Raw genomic sequence first — 13947 nt, 5'->3', positions numbered from 1 at the left:
CTCCCAACTGCTGCCAAAGTTATACAAATCACCAATATACACTTATTACGGGAAATGCTTATTAAGTGCTTTTTCTCCCCCCCTGCGCTTACTACTGCATCAAGGCTTCACTTCCTGGATAAAATGGTGATGTCACGACCCGACTCCTAGAGCTGTGCGGGCTGTGGCTGTTGGAGAGGATGATGGCAAAGGGATGCTCAGTGTCCCTCCAGTGCCCTGTGTCCCTCAGCCCGCACAGCTCTGGGAGTCGGGTCGTGACATCACCATTTTATCCAGGAAGTGAAGCCTTGATGCAGTAGTAAGCGCAGGGGGAGAGAAAAAGCACTTTATAAGCATTTCCCGTAAGACGGACTTCTCAGGAGTTTGAACCCTGAAGTGCAGGCTTTAAAGGGATTGTTCAATTTAAATGAAAAAATTCAAGTGTCCCTCACCCGCTGCCCAGCATATTTTTTTGTCCAGACAACCTCTTTAAGAGTTGGCCTCCCTGCAACTTGCAACAGACAGGACCAAGACATCAGATATGTTGGAACTTCCTTTCTCAAACTCAAAACTCCTGACAGATCTAATTAAAGGAAGTATGTAAATTTTCTCTTTCAATTAACCATATTTAAAAAGATTTTACTGTTGCATCCATAAGTAAGAACAGGAGAGTGTAGACAGCTTTCCTCCTACCTCTGTGGTTAAAATCTGAATTTTGCAGCATGTGTACAGAGTAAGAGCATCATATATATTATGAGAATTCTTCCATCTGCGCTTTAACCTAACCCCAGAGTACTACTGGAATCTATAACATATTGGATGAACAGTGCATCAGTATTGTTAGGTTGTAGAATTATAGCATTATATGTCCCATAAAACATTTTTACACAGCACTGCCCAATATTCAACAAAACACAAAATGCTCCTGCAGGTACAGGACAGGGTTTGGCCAACTAACACTGCAATAAGATAAGCAGACAACTTTACACAATATAATGCTATATGCAATGCAGGAGTATATGAGGTATAAAAACTAAAAATTTACGATGGCAGCCAAATGCTACTGTAGTCCAATGTTTGGTAAAGTGTACAAAGTATTAAAATTATACAGCAACACGGGCAGGTTGTAGTTACAAACATCCATAGCCAATAGAAAGAAATGGCCATTTCAGTGCTAGGCAGATATATTGTGTGCCTGATGTTACATAATTTTAGAAACCTGGATGGCTACCTGCTCCAAATGCACACGTTGGGCTATTTGTATGCAACTCACAGAAACATGTTGCCCCTTTTAATCAGGGGGCTGGATCCTCTTTGGAACACAACATACACACCACAATCAATTATGCACCATATCAAAGGAAGTAAGTAAAATGATACAACCGATCTACTAGAGGACAGCAGGAATGAAAGGTCCTTGTGACCCTAAGGAATGTATTCTTGCAGTCCTGAGAAAACCCGCACATCTCACATTTGATTGGAGTAACCATAATTTGGTGTGGCAGAGTACTGAGGTTCATGTTGTGTCATGGCACCCTGTGCTGCCCCAAAGGCTGCGTTCTGGGCTGCTTGCTGGACGTGAGGATTTTTCCAAGCACCTGTGGTCCACTCTTCTTGAGCCTTACTAAGGCTTCCACCTGCACCACGATAAAACTTATGTACCTGTGTAAATTAAATGGAGGGGAGAGAGAAACAGAACATTAAATATAGATTTTATTTTCATTTAAGGCATGCAAAAAAAAAAAAAAAAAAAAAAAAAAAAAAAGGTTGTCCTATAGGTGTCCAAGCCTCTAGACACTACTAGGTTCTCAGCCAAACCAGGAACACCAATCTGTAACAAGTTTATTTCAGAGTAACTGCTACTTGTTAGTGCAGAAAAGGGATCTCTCTGGAACGCTAGATTCATATGTAGTATTCTGGTGTGGGTCCAAAATACAAAAGGTGGTGAAAATCATTCTATTAATACTTTTTCTCTGTGTCTTTTACACTCTGGGGTTTTGGATACAAATACTAACCAAAATGAGAAACAAATAGCGACCAAAATACTATGGACACAAATGTATTTGCACAAGCTCCTGTTTACATGCCGCCTGTACGGTGTACAGCTCCTAATGAATCAGGCAAACGGTAAGGGAGCAGGATTGTACTACGGACTGGTGTGTGAGGCATCAGCCTTCGTAAATCCCCCCTCCAAGAGAGTTCGCAATGAAATCCACTGTGGATCCTTCCCGATGTAATCTATAGACCCCCCCCAACATTACTGAGGGGATAGATGGTCAGTTGAATAGACAAATAGAGCGGGCTGCCCGGGAGCGAATAGTAGTTATGGGGGACCTCAACTACCCAGATATAGATTGGGGTCACGGTTCAGCTAAAACCACAAAGGGGAGGGAATTTCTTAACCTCCTGCAGGATAATTTTCTGGGCCAGTTTGTAGAGGAGCCAACTAGAAGTGATCCCTTGTTGGATCAGGTTATTTCTAACAACACTGAGCTGGTTGGGGATGTCACTGTCCATGAACACCTGGGTAATAGTGACCACAATATAGTGACTTTTAGCTTAAAGAGTAGAAAAGAAAAACATGTTGGGAGGGCAAAAACTCTTTTTAAAAAGGGCCAATTTTCCTGGGTTAAGGGCAGAACTTCAGGGCATAGACTGGGAGCGGCTGCTGTCACATACTGATACAGCTAATAAATGGGAAATCTTCAAATCCACATTAAATAACTGTACTGTCAAATATATTCCTATGGGTAACAAATATAAACGGTTAAAATCAAATCCCACATGGCTTACAACCGAGGTTAGAAGGGCTATAAATGACAAAAAAGGGGCATTCAAAAAATATAAATCAGAGGGCTCAGCTGTAGCATTTAAACATTACAAAGAAGTCAACAAAACCTGTAAAAATGTAATAAAAGCAGCAAAAATTCACAATGAAAGGCAGGTAGCCATAGATAGCAAAAGAAACCCCAAAAAATTCTTCAAATATATTAATGCAAAAAAACCAAGGTCAGAGCATGTAGGACCCCTAAATAATGGCGACGGGGAATTAATAACTGGGGATCAGGAGAAAGCTGAGTTACTTAATGGGTTCTTCAGCTCTGTATATACAAAAGAAGAGGATGGAGCTGTTGTGGGTGGGGCCAGTACTGAGGTGGGTGGGGCCAGTGCTGCTAACACATGTAATGTACTGAACTGGTTTACTATAGATATGGTCCAAGATAAATTAAACAAACTAAATGTAACCAACGCTCCAGGGCCTGATGGATTACACCCCAGAGTTCTTAGGGAACTGAGTTCTGTAATTTCTCTACCCTTGTATGAAATATTCTGTGATTCTTTGCTTACTGGTATTGTGCCGAGGGACTGGCGTAAGGCAAATGTAGTGTCGATCTTCAAAAAGGGCTCTCGAACTTCCCCAGGTAACTATAGACCTGTAAGCTTAACGTCCATTGTGGGGAAACTATTTGAGGGGCTTATAAGGGACTACATCCAGGAATATGTAGTGGCTAATAGTATTATAGGTGATAACCAGCATGGTTTTACTAAGGACAGAAGCTGTCAAACCAACCTGATATGTTTCTATGAAGAGGTAAGTAGAAGCCTGGATGGCGGCGCGGCTGTGGATATCGTGTACCTGGATTTTGCAAAAGCGTTTGACACAGTTCCTCATGGACGTCTGATGGGTAAGTTAAAGTCTATCGGTTTGGAAAATTTAATGTGTAACTGGATTGAAAACTGGCTTAATAATCGTACCCAAAGAGTGGTGGTCAATGATTCCTACTCCGAATGGTCCCCAGTAATAAGTGGTATACCCCAAGGGTCAGTACTGGGCCCTCTTCTGTTTAACTTGTTTATTAATGATATTGAGAATGGAATTAACAGCAATGTTTCTATCTTTGCAGATGACACCAAGCTTTGTAGTACAGTACAGTCTATGGAGGATGTGCAGATGTTACAGGATGACAGACACACTGAGTGTTTGGGCGTCCACTTGGCAAATGAGGTTCAATGTGGATAAATGTAAAGTTATGCACCTGGGTACTAATAACCCGCATGCATCATATGTCCTAGGGGGGAGTTACACTGGGAGAGTCGCTGATGGAGAAGGATCTGGGTGTACTTGTAGATAATAGACTACAGAACAGCACACAATGTCAGTCAGCTGCTTCTAAGGCTAGCAGGATATTGTTACCGCTTTATAAAGCTTTGGTGCGGCCTCATCTGGAGTATGCTGTCCAGTTTTGGAAACAGATTCATAAAAAGGATGTTCTAGAGCTGGAGAGGGTACAAAGACGGGCAACTAAACTAATAAGGGGAATGGAGCATCTTAGTTTTGAGGAGAGATTAAAAGAATTACATTTGTTTAGTCTGGAGAAGAGGTGTTTAAGGGGATATATGATTAACTTATTTAACCCCTTAAGGACAGAGCCTGAAATGGCCTTAATGACAAAGACAAATTTTATGAATATGACCTGTGTCACTTTATTCATTAATAACTTCGGGATGCTTTTACCTATCCGGCTGATTCTGAGATTGTTTTCTCGTGACATATTGTACTTTACATTTCTGGTAAATTGCAGTCGATACTCATAACGAATCTTTATGAAAAAAACCCAAATAATGTGAAAAAATGTGAAAAACTGCATTTTTCCAACTTTGAAACTTTTTTGCGTATACAGAAAGTGGATATACCACATAAATTATATATTAAATAGCATTAGCAACATGTCTACTTTATGTTGGCTGCATTTATTAAACGATCTTTCATTTTTTTTAGACAATAGGAAGCTTAAAACATTAGCAGCAAATTTCCAAATTTTCAGTAAAATTTCAAAATCAGATATTTTTAGGGACCTGTTCAGGTTTAGGCTGGGTTCACACTATGTATATTTGAGGCTGTATTTGGTCCTCATGTCAGGTCCTCATAGCAACCAAAACCAGGAGTGGATTGAAAACCCAGAAAGGATCTGTTCACACAATGTTGAAATTGAGTGGATGGCCGCCATATAACGGTAAATAACTTCCATTATTTCAATATAACAGCCGTTGTTTTAAAATAACAGCACATATTTGCCATTAAATGACGGCCATCCACTCAATTACAACATTATGTGAACATAGCCTTTCTGTGTTTTTAATCCACTCCTGGTTTTGGTTGCTATACAGCCTCAAACATACAGCCTCAAATATACGTAGTGTGAACCCAGCTTCAAAGTGTATTTGAGGGGCCTGTATGTTAGAAAGCCCCACAAAGCACCCCATTTCAGAAACTGCACCCCCCACACTCTGCAAAAGCATATCCAGAAAGTGTTTTAACACTTTAGGGGAGTCACAGAAATAAAAGCTAAGTGTGTAAGAAATTTGAAAATTTTAATTTTCTGTGCAGAGATTTTATTGTAATCCAATATTTTTCATAATTATAAACCTATTACCAGAGAAATGCACCCCAATATTGATTGCCCCGTTTCTGCAGTTTATAGAAATACCCCATATGTGGCCCTATTGCGCTATTTGACGCAACCACAAGCCTCAGATATAAGGGAGCGCCTAGTGAATTTCAATGCCTCCGTTATATTTGGTCATTTCTGACTGTACCACTTCAGGTTGGCAGAGGCTCTGGGGTGCCAAAACCTAAAAAACACCCCTAAAGGGACACCATTTAGAAAACTACACCCCTCAAGGAATGTAACAAGGGGTGCGGTGAGCATTTGGACCCCACAGGTGCTTCACAGATTTTCCGAACAATATGGCGTGAAAAAAGAAAAATTTATTTTTTTACACTAAAACGTTGTTCTAGCCTTCAATTTTTCATTTTCTTAAAGGGATAAGAGGAAAAAAAAGACACAAAATGTGTAGCGCAGTTTCTCCCGAGTACGGAAATACCCCACATGTGGACATAAAGTGCCAAGCGGGCGCAGGACGAGCTTTCAAAGGGAAGGAGCGCCAATTGGCTTTTGGAAGCTGGATTTCACTGGAATGGATTTCAAGGGCCATGTCGCATTTACAGAGCCCTCGTGCTGCCAAGACACTGGAAACCCCCCACAAGTGACCCCATTCTGGAAACTACACCCCTCAAGGAATCTAACAAGGGGTGCAGTGAGCATATGGACCCCACTGGTGACGGGCACAAATGTGGAACAATGTGACGTAAAAGTAAAAAATTTCATTTTTTCACTTTCATGGCACAAATGTGCCCGTCATCAAGGGGTCCATATCCTCACTGCACCCCTTGTTAGATTCCCTGAGGGGTGCAGTTTTCAGAATGGGGTCACTTGTGGGGGGTTTCCAGTGTTTTGGCAGCACGAGGGCTCTGTAAATGCGACATGGCGTTCATCATCCATTCTAGCCAAATCCAACCTCCAAAATCCAAATGGCGCTCCTTCCCTTCGGAGGCTTGCCCTGCATCCACATGGCGCTTTATGTCCACATGTGGGGTATTTACGGACTCGGGGGAAATTGCTCTACACATTTTGTTTTTTCCCCCCTCTTTTAACCCCTTGTGAAAATGATAAATTCAAGGCTAAACCAACATTATAGTGTAAAAAATGTAATATTTCATTTTCACGCCACATTGTTCCACATTTGTGCCCGTCATCAGTGGTCCATATGCTCACTACACCCCTTGTTACATTCCTTGAGGGGTGTAGTTTCCATATTGGGGTCACTTGTGGGGGGTTTCAACTGTCTTAGCAACACAGAGGCCTTTTGAATGCAACATGGCCCCTCGAAATCCATTCCATCCAAATCCAGCCTTCAAAAACCAAATGGCGCTCCTTCCCTTCGGAGGCTTACCCTGCACCCGCATGGCGCTTTATGTCCACATGTGGGGTATTTCCGTACTCAGGGGAAATTGCGCTACACATTTAGTGTTTTTTTTTTTATCTTTTAGCCCCTTGTGAAAATGAAAAAATCATGACAAGATTAATGATTTAGAGTAAAAATTTTACAAAAATTACACTAAATGTTGGTCTAGCCTTGATTTTTTCCATTTCCACAAGGGGTTAAAAAGAAAATGAACACAAAACGTGTAGGGTAGTTTCCCCTGAGTACGAAAATACCCCACATGTGGGCATAATGTGCCATATGGGCACAGGGCAAGCCACCAAAGGGACAGAGCGCCATTTAGAGGCTGGAATGGAGGCCATGTCGCAATTACAAAGCTCCTGTGCTGCCAGGTCAGTAGAAACCCCTGACAAGTGACCCCATTCTGGAAACTACACCCCATAAGGAATCTAACAAGGGGTGCAGTGAGCATATGGACCCCACTGGTGACGGGCACTTACGTAAAACATGTGCCGAGAAAATAAAAAATACCATTTTTTTCATTTTCACGTCCCAAATGTGGCCATCACCAGGGGGCCATATCCCCGCTGCCCTCCTTGTTAGATTCCTTATGGGGTGTAGTTTCCAGAATAGGGTCACTTGTGGGGGGTTTCCACTGTCCTGGCCGCACAGAGGCTTTGTAATTGCATCATGGCATCCTCTAATGGGAATGGCGGCCATACCTACTTAGCTGGGGAAAAGGGACCATTCTAATTTATTTGGGGGTATTAGGCCAATTATTAGTTTATAAGGTTGGAAATGACAGGTGTCCATCAAATTCAACCTGTGTTGATCCAGAGGAAGGCAAAAAACCCTTGTGAGGCAGACGACAGTAGCCTCATCACAGGGAGAAAATTCCTTCCCGACTCCATAATGGCGATCAGAATAACCCTGGATCAACGTGACCCCTGAAATAGGAATAAGGGACAATAATTAGATAATGTAGAACTCCGATGACGTGTAGTACACCTTGGAGCGATCCAGTATGCAGAGGCCGGGGGGATCAGGACAGGTGTCACACTGGAAAATGGTGTCCTTCCTGATCCCCCCTGTTACCCCACACTCTGCACTTCTTCTGGGGTCTCCCTTTCTCCAGTGTGGGGGACGTCACCTGGAAAATGTTGTCCTGGTGCGATAGGGGGTCCCTCATATCCAGAAGCGCTGGGTCCGCTCCATGGCTGCTAAATATTAGGGCTCTATTACTGCTTCTGATATGTTCGGATCGTGCCGCAAGCTACAGGGCAGCGAGGGACCGGAAGAGGGGGTGCTGGTATAAAAGTTATCCCCGTACAGGTGGTGACCTTTATCCAGCAGTGGGAAGATCAGTTCCCGGACGATCTTCCCACTTGTTCCGAGGATGGGGGGGAGGGGGCATCTGGGGGCTGCATTCGGGTGTCCCTTCCTTCATACACTCTAAGGGTACATGCACACTGCGGAATCGCGACAGATAACCCTTCGTGCATTCCGCAGTTGGCACCCGCCGGCTGACTGATGCAGGCGCACGTCTCCACACGTGTCATAGACTCCATTCTATGCCTGGGCGGATTCCGCTCTCCGTCCAACGTGTGCATAGAATGGAGTCTATGACACGGCTAGAGACATGCGCCCGCATCAGTCCGCCGGCGGGTGCCAGCTGCGGAATGCACGAAGGGTTATCCTTCGCCATTCCGCAGTGTGCACGTGCCCTAAATCTGTAAGTGTACCCTGAGGTACTCTCACAGAGTTTGTAGAATTTCACGCCATACCGTCATCTCTTATTGGGACGGTACTGGCAGAAAAGACGTGTCTGGGGGGCAGCGTACGCTACGCTACCCCCCAGACATGTCACTGGATGATGAGGATGAATGGAGGAAAGAAGGATCCCCCCCATTCATCCTCACTGGCTGTTTCGGTGTTGGAGGCAATAACGTATTCCTCTGACGCCGAAAACACCCTGGGGGTCATCTTTATACGGGGATTGGTATATGGGGTATGTAGTGGTGTAGTGTCAAACTTTATTCAATGTAGTGTGGTGTAATGTAGTGTTTTTTTACGTGTTTTTTATTACAGTAAGTATTAAAAAAAAAAAACCTACACCAACAAAGGAGTTGCTGATAAATGCCGCACTTATGTGCGGCACTTATCAGCAGACCGTGGCAGTAGGATATAGAAAAAAAACACCCTACGCCAAAAAGGAGGAGTTGCTGATTAGCAGCGCACTTTCGTGTGATGCTGATCAACACTCAGCGGCGATAGGGTGCGGATAATAGAGAAAAAAAATTTTGGGAAAAAAAAAAACTTTACATTCTGAACGTCCCTGTAGCTGCTGATAAGTGTATTACACATATCAGACGCTAGAGGGCAGCAGAGCACAAAATCCGGAAAAAGCCGACGCTGGAGCCGAAAATAGCCGGGCCGGTGGCACGGCGATCGCCATTGCTTTTTACAGTAATGGCGGTCGGTGCCGTCCTCGGACAGCACCGACCGCCATTTTTTTCCGGGTCATCGATGACCCGGAAAGGTTCCGATCGCCGCTATTGGCTGATCTGAATTGATCAGCCTATAGCGGCGATCGTAAGCACGGGGGGTGTTAACCACCCCCCGTGCCGTGAAGCTAAGATGGCCTGCTATGATTTATAGCAGGCCATCTTCCCCGATCGCTGTGTGCGAACACGCAGCGATCGGGGAAACATCGGGCGTAAATTTACGCCCTGATGTGCCAAGTACCAGGGCGCAAGGGCGTAAGTTTACGCCCGATGTCGTTAAGGGGTTAAATATATAAATGGCCCCTACAAGAAATATGGGGAAAAGATGTTCCAGGTAAAACCCTCTCAAAGGACAAGGGGGCACTGCCTCCGCCTGGAGAAAAAAAGGTTCAATCTCCGGAGGCGACAAGCCTTCTTTACCATGAGAACTGTGAATCTGTGGAACAGTCTACCACAGGATCAGGTCACAGCAACAACAGTAGATGGCTTCAAAATAGGGCTAGACAAGTTCTTAGAGCAAAATAATATAAATGCATATGTATAGAACCTATCACCCCTCCCCCTTCCCTGTATCCATCCCCTCCTTGGTTGAACTTGATGGACGTGTGTCTTTTTTCAACTGTATTAACTATGTAACTATGTAACTTTCAATGAGATGACACTTTCACAGCAGGAGTATGTAAAAGGCAGCCCCCTTAAACCAGTGCGGCCCGGTACATTTCACTACAGTCAGCTACACATACATTACCTGGTCCGCGCTCCAGCTTGCTTCAGGGGTTTCCAACATCTGGACATCCCGCTCTAGGCGCCTGGAGCCCCTGAAGCACGGACCCGATGATGTATGCTTAGCAGGAGATTATAGTGAGATGTACCAGGCCGCGCCGATGAAAAAAGAAAGAAGAAAGCTGCTGCTGCTTTAAAGGGGTACTCAGACCCTGCAGTATAATGCAGGCCGGGGAGGGGGTTGAAATAGAAGCCGGCAGTGACTTACCTCTCCGGTTCCAGCGTCGGCTTTCTGATCACGCCGCCCTGTACCCGTGGCCGCTTCCTGGTTAAAGCTGCGGCTTGAGACGTGAGGTCTCTAGGCACCTCTGCCATTCAGTGGTCGTAGCAGAGTCCTGCCTTGGCCGCTGAATGGCTGAGCTGTCTTGAGACGTCACGTCTCAAGCCGCAGCTCTAACCAGGAAGCAGCCACGGGACGGGGGTACAGGGCAGCACGATCCGGGAACCGCCGCTGGATCGGGGAGGTAAGTCAACGTCTGCTTCTATTTCAACACCCCTCCCCGGCCATATGCAGATTATACTGCAGGGCCGTAGTACCCCTTCAAATGGGTATTCAAATTTGAATTCAGGATTTCAAAAACATAACTAACCCAAAAAACCCGAGAACAGATGTGGCACTATTTTTGGAAACTGGTATTATACTATTAAAGTGTTCAACATTCAGGCTATTCCCAGCATACCAGCAGAAAGTTATGTTAACATATAAAACACCATTCCTATTGAGTTCAATGGACAAAATCTAGCCTACTACATTACTGTTTTATCCATACACAGTTGTAGGACTCAAAAGCACAGCCATTTTTGCTCTAAATACCAGTATACATTCAGAAATAGACCAAAATCAGTCAGCAGTATACTACCTTCAGTCCACTGAATTCAACAGGCCCAGTACAAGTGTAACATGGTATAAATCAGGATAACTTTCTGCTGGTATGCCAATGTGTATCCTGAAAAGCATCTTAGGGTGAACAAAGCCAAATTGAGAAAAATCAGGCTAATACTACTGGCTTTACAATGAAATTGGGAACAATTACAAAATGTTTACCTTCACAAAAAGACAGAGAAACATGTACAGATTCACCTGCCACCAAATGTCAGTGTATTATATCACTTAATATGAAGGGCAGGGAAAATCCTAATTGTTACCTTGGTCAAAGCCACAAAAGAGAAGACAGCAACAGCTGTAAACATAATGGTCGGTATTAGCATCACTACTGCAGATCCTACATTTGTTCCAAAGAAACTTATGGCTGCAATCCACCCACTGCAAGGAAGGGGACAAAGCAAAGAGATCAGGTTACAAACTAAATAGTGAAAATAGATCATGAATAGCAATTAAAATAGGTATTTGTTCCTCCAAATACAAGCTAATACAACACTCTCTATATATAAACATACAATATAAAGCATCAAGCGCTTTGATCCATATACATTTTCCTGAACAATCAGAAAAGTCAGCAAATACTAATACCCAATTCTGAATCTGGCTCCAGAATGTTTCCTTAATGTATATTAGAAAAATGATTAGCGTGTACAATGAACTGGAGGTACACTTTAAGCACTAACTACTTTCCTTAACATAGGAGGGCTGGGCGTATCTAGTATGTATTTATTTACCATCAGAGATAATTATAGTTTGGGCTAAATTGTCAAACTGGGGGGAGTATACAAACATGACTGTGCTTCTCTCACCAGCACACTGCAGGAGGCAGATTCTATAGTAAATCTATGGAGCTGATCTCCTGCAGTAAGACCACCAGCTCATTTTAATGATCCGTGAGGGTCAGAACAGGCAGATCCTGAACAATCAAAAAACTTTTTACAGCTCTCTGATGCATCAAAAGTTTTTAAAGTTATAGTAAAGCTTTAAAGTCAAATTCAATGCAAGTGTAAAATAATGTAGTAGTCTGTGGTGCTATTAATGACTGGACAAACACCCAGTATTTAAAGGGAACCTGTCATTTTGAAAACAGTCAGCGAGTAGAGGTTTACATAATTAAAAGACAATGGACTTTTTTCTACAAAATTATTTATCAATCAACTTAGCATCTCCTGCCTTATAACATGCAGGTTGGACTGTGCTTTAAAGGGAATCTGTCAGCACCTATTCTGGTTCTGAGGTGTTGATAGTGTGATAAAGGTCTGTGTCTCTTAGTGGGGTGTGTTACCTTTCTTTTTCAGATGGGTGCTGTACTTTGTCCCCAATCTGTGCCATAACTTTCTCCACAACTGTCAAAGAGGGGTAGTGGTGATGTGTTTGTGCAGCATTTCGGCCCACCTCACCACTACTTTCTCCTCCCAGCTTCTCTTGAATATTCATTGCGCCAGTCCTCCGGCCTCTTGGCGACGTCATCTTTAGCTGCCTGCCTGGGTCTGTGCATTGTCCGCGCTCCCGCGGCCTGATTCGCACATGCGCCGTAGTGTTGGACAAAAGTCAAAAGTTGTTTTTTTTTGTGACAGTCCTTTCAAGTAACACCATGGGGGACATTTGTAATCCTGGCGTAAAAAACGCCAGACTTCATAAATGTCCCCGCAGCTCAGGGGATTTATGTAGAGTCGCATTGCCACTACATAAATCCCGCTTGCACGGAGCAAGTCTGTGCGAAAATTTTAAAACCTACACCAGCTCAGAGCTGGAGTAGGTTTCAGTATCATTTCTCAGCCGAAAAAATGATAAATGCGGCGCACACAGAGCTGCGCCCCCTCTGCGTGCTGCCGCACCCTCCGTAACGCCCCCTCTCCGCCCCACTGGCGAAGATGGGGCCGATGTGAAAAGGTTTGAGAAGGTTCACTATCCTTCCCAAGTACTGAAGAGGAAGTAGAGTGTAGTTGTTATACACCCTTCTCTTTACAGCAATACACAAACTGTACAATTCTCTTATTGTTATCTAAACATGCAAGTCTCCTGTCTACCATGTATTATGATCTAACACTGATTAATCTCTGATGACTTACCAGACTCCCCAACCAGGAATACCAACAGCTTGTATTATGCTGATGACTAACTGTGCCATGAAGGTGAAGAAGAACGCCATGAAGTTAAAGGAGCTGTCTGTCCTAGACAAAGAAGGTAAAGCTCAAAATACTTGTAAAGCACCTCATAACAGGTTGCCTTTATATAGAACAAAGCTATTTGTTAACATTATACAGAAGCAATTAGCTCTATGTATGCTCTTTACTAGACATATAAAAGATTTTGTAATTAGAGATAAGCAAATCTACAGTAGTAACGAAATGAAGTGATTTGTTACGCTCGGGTTGCCTTTCAAGCTGCTGATTTTAACCCCTTAATGACGTATGACGGGTATACCCGTCATGCCACCGTTAAGGAGATGCAGAGAGGACTCCCGGCGCTGTCCCACTCTGCAGCGCGCAGCACCCGGCTGTTTTGTATAGCCAGGGGCCGCACGCATTAGCCGCCGCAGCCGGCTAATTAGATGCAGCTGTCAAAGCTGACAGCTCCATCTAACTAACGTTACAGCCCATCCCTGGTGTCTAGTGGGGGAGATCTCTCCCCCCCCCCCCGCGATGCGATCAAGGAGGGACGATCCCTTCTTACTACCCCGGCCGGACCTCAGCGCCTGTATGACGCTGATCCCGGCTCAGCAATAGATTGCTTCTGGCTGCAGCAGCCCTAGGCAATCTAACACTGATCTAATTGATTAGTGTATTGTAAGTATACTGCAGGGATCTCTATGAAAGATCACTGCAGTAATAATAAAAGTCCCCCAGGGTGACTAAAAGTTAGTTTAAAAAAAAGTTTTTCATCAATAAGAAATCCCCTTCTCTAATAAAAGTCTGAATCACCCCCCCCATTTCATATTTTATAAATAAAAACAAGCAAACATACATATTTGGTATCGCCACGTGCCTAATTGCCCGAACTATTATATTA

At 43.8% G+C, this 13947-nt stretch overlaps 1 protein-coding gene across 2 annotated transcripts in view; it reads right to left on the bottom strand.

Moving 5' to 3' along the window:
- Positions 1-297: 297 nt before the first annotated feature.
- The window catches only part of SCAMP5 (secretory carrier membrane protein 5), a 56113-nt gene continuing 42463 nt past the window's right edge, over positions 298-13947 (bottom strand). For both annotated transcript variants that reach the window (XM_069956479.1, XM_069956478.1), the window contains exons 5-7: positions 13008-13109; positions 11199-11316; positions 298-1641 (exon numbers count right to left, since the gene is read on the bottom strand). In XM_069956479.1, coding sequence (XP_069812580.1) covers positions 1447-1641; positions 11199-11316; positions 13008-13109 — 415 coding nt within the window. In that variant the 3' untranslated portion in view covers positions 298-1446. The remainder of the gene's footprint in view (positions 1642-11198; positions 11317-13007; positions 13110-13947) is intronic.

This window comes from Dendropsophus ebraccatus, chromosome 1, assembly GCF_027789765.1.
Source record: "Dendropsophus ebraccatus isolate aDenEbr1 chromosome 1, aDenEbr1.pat, whole genome shotgun sequence".
Taxonomy (NCBI): domain Eukaryota; kingdom Metazoa; phylum Chordata; class Amphibia; order Anura; family Hylidae; genus Dendropsophus; species Dendropsophus ebraccatus.
The sequence above is the reverse complement of the archived record's forward strand: the minus strand, read 5'-3'. Positions and strand labels throughout refer to the sequence as shown.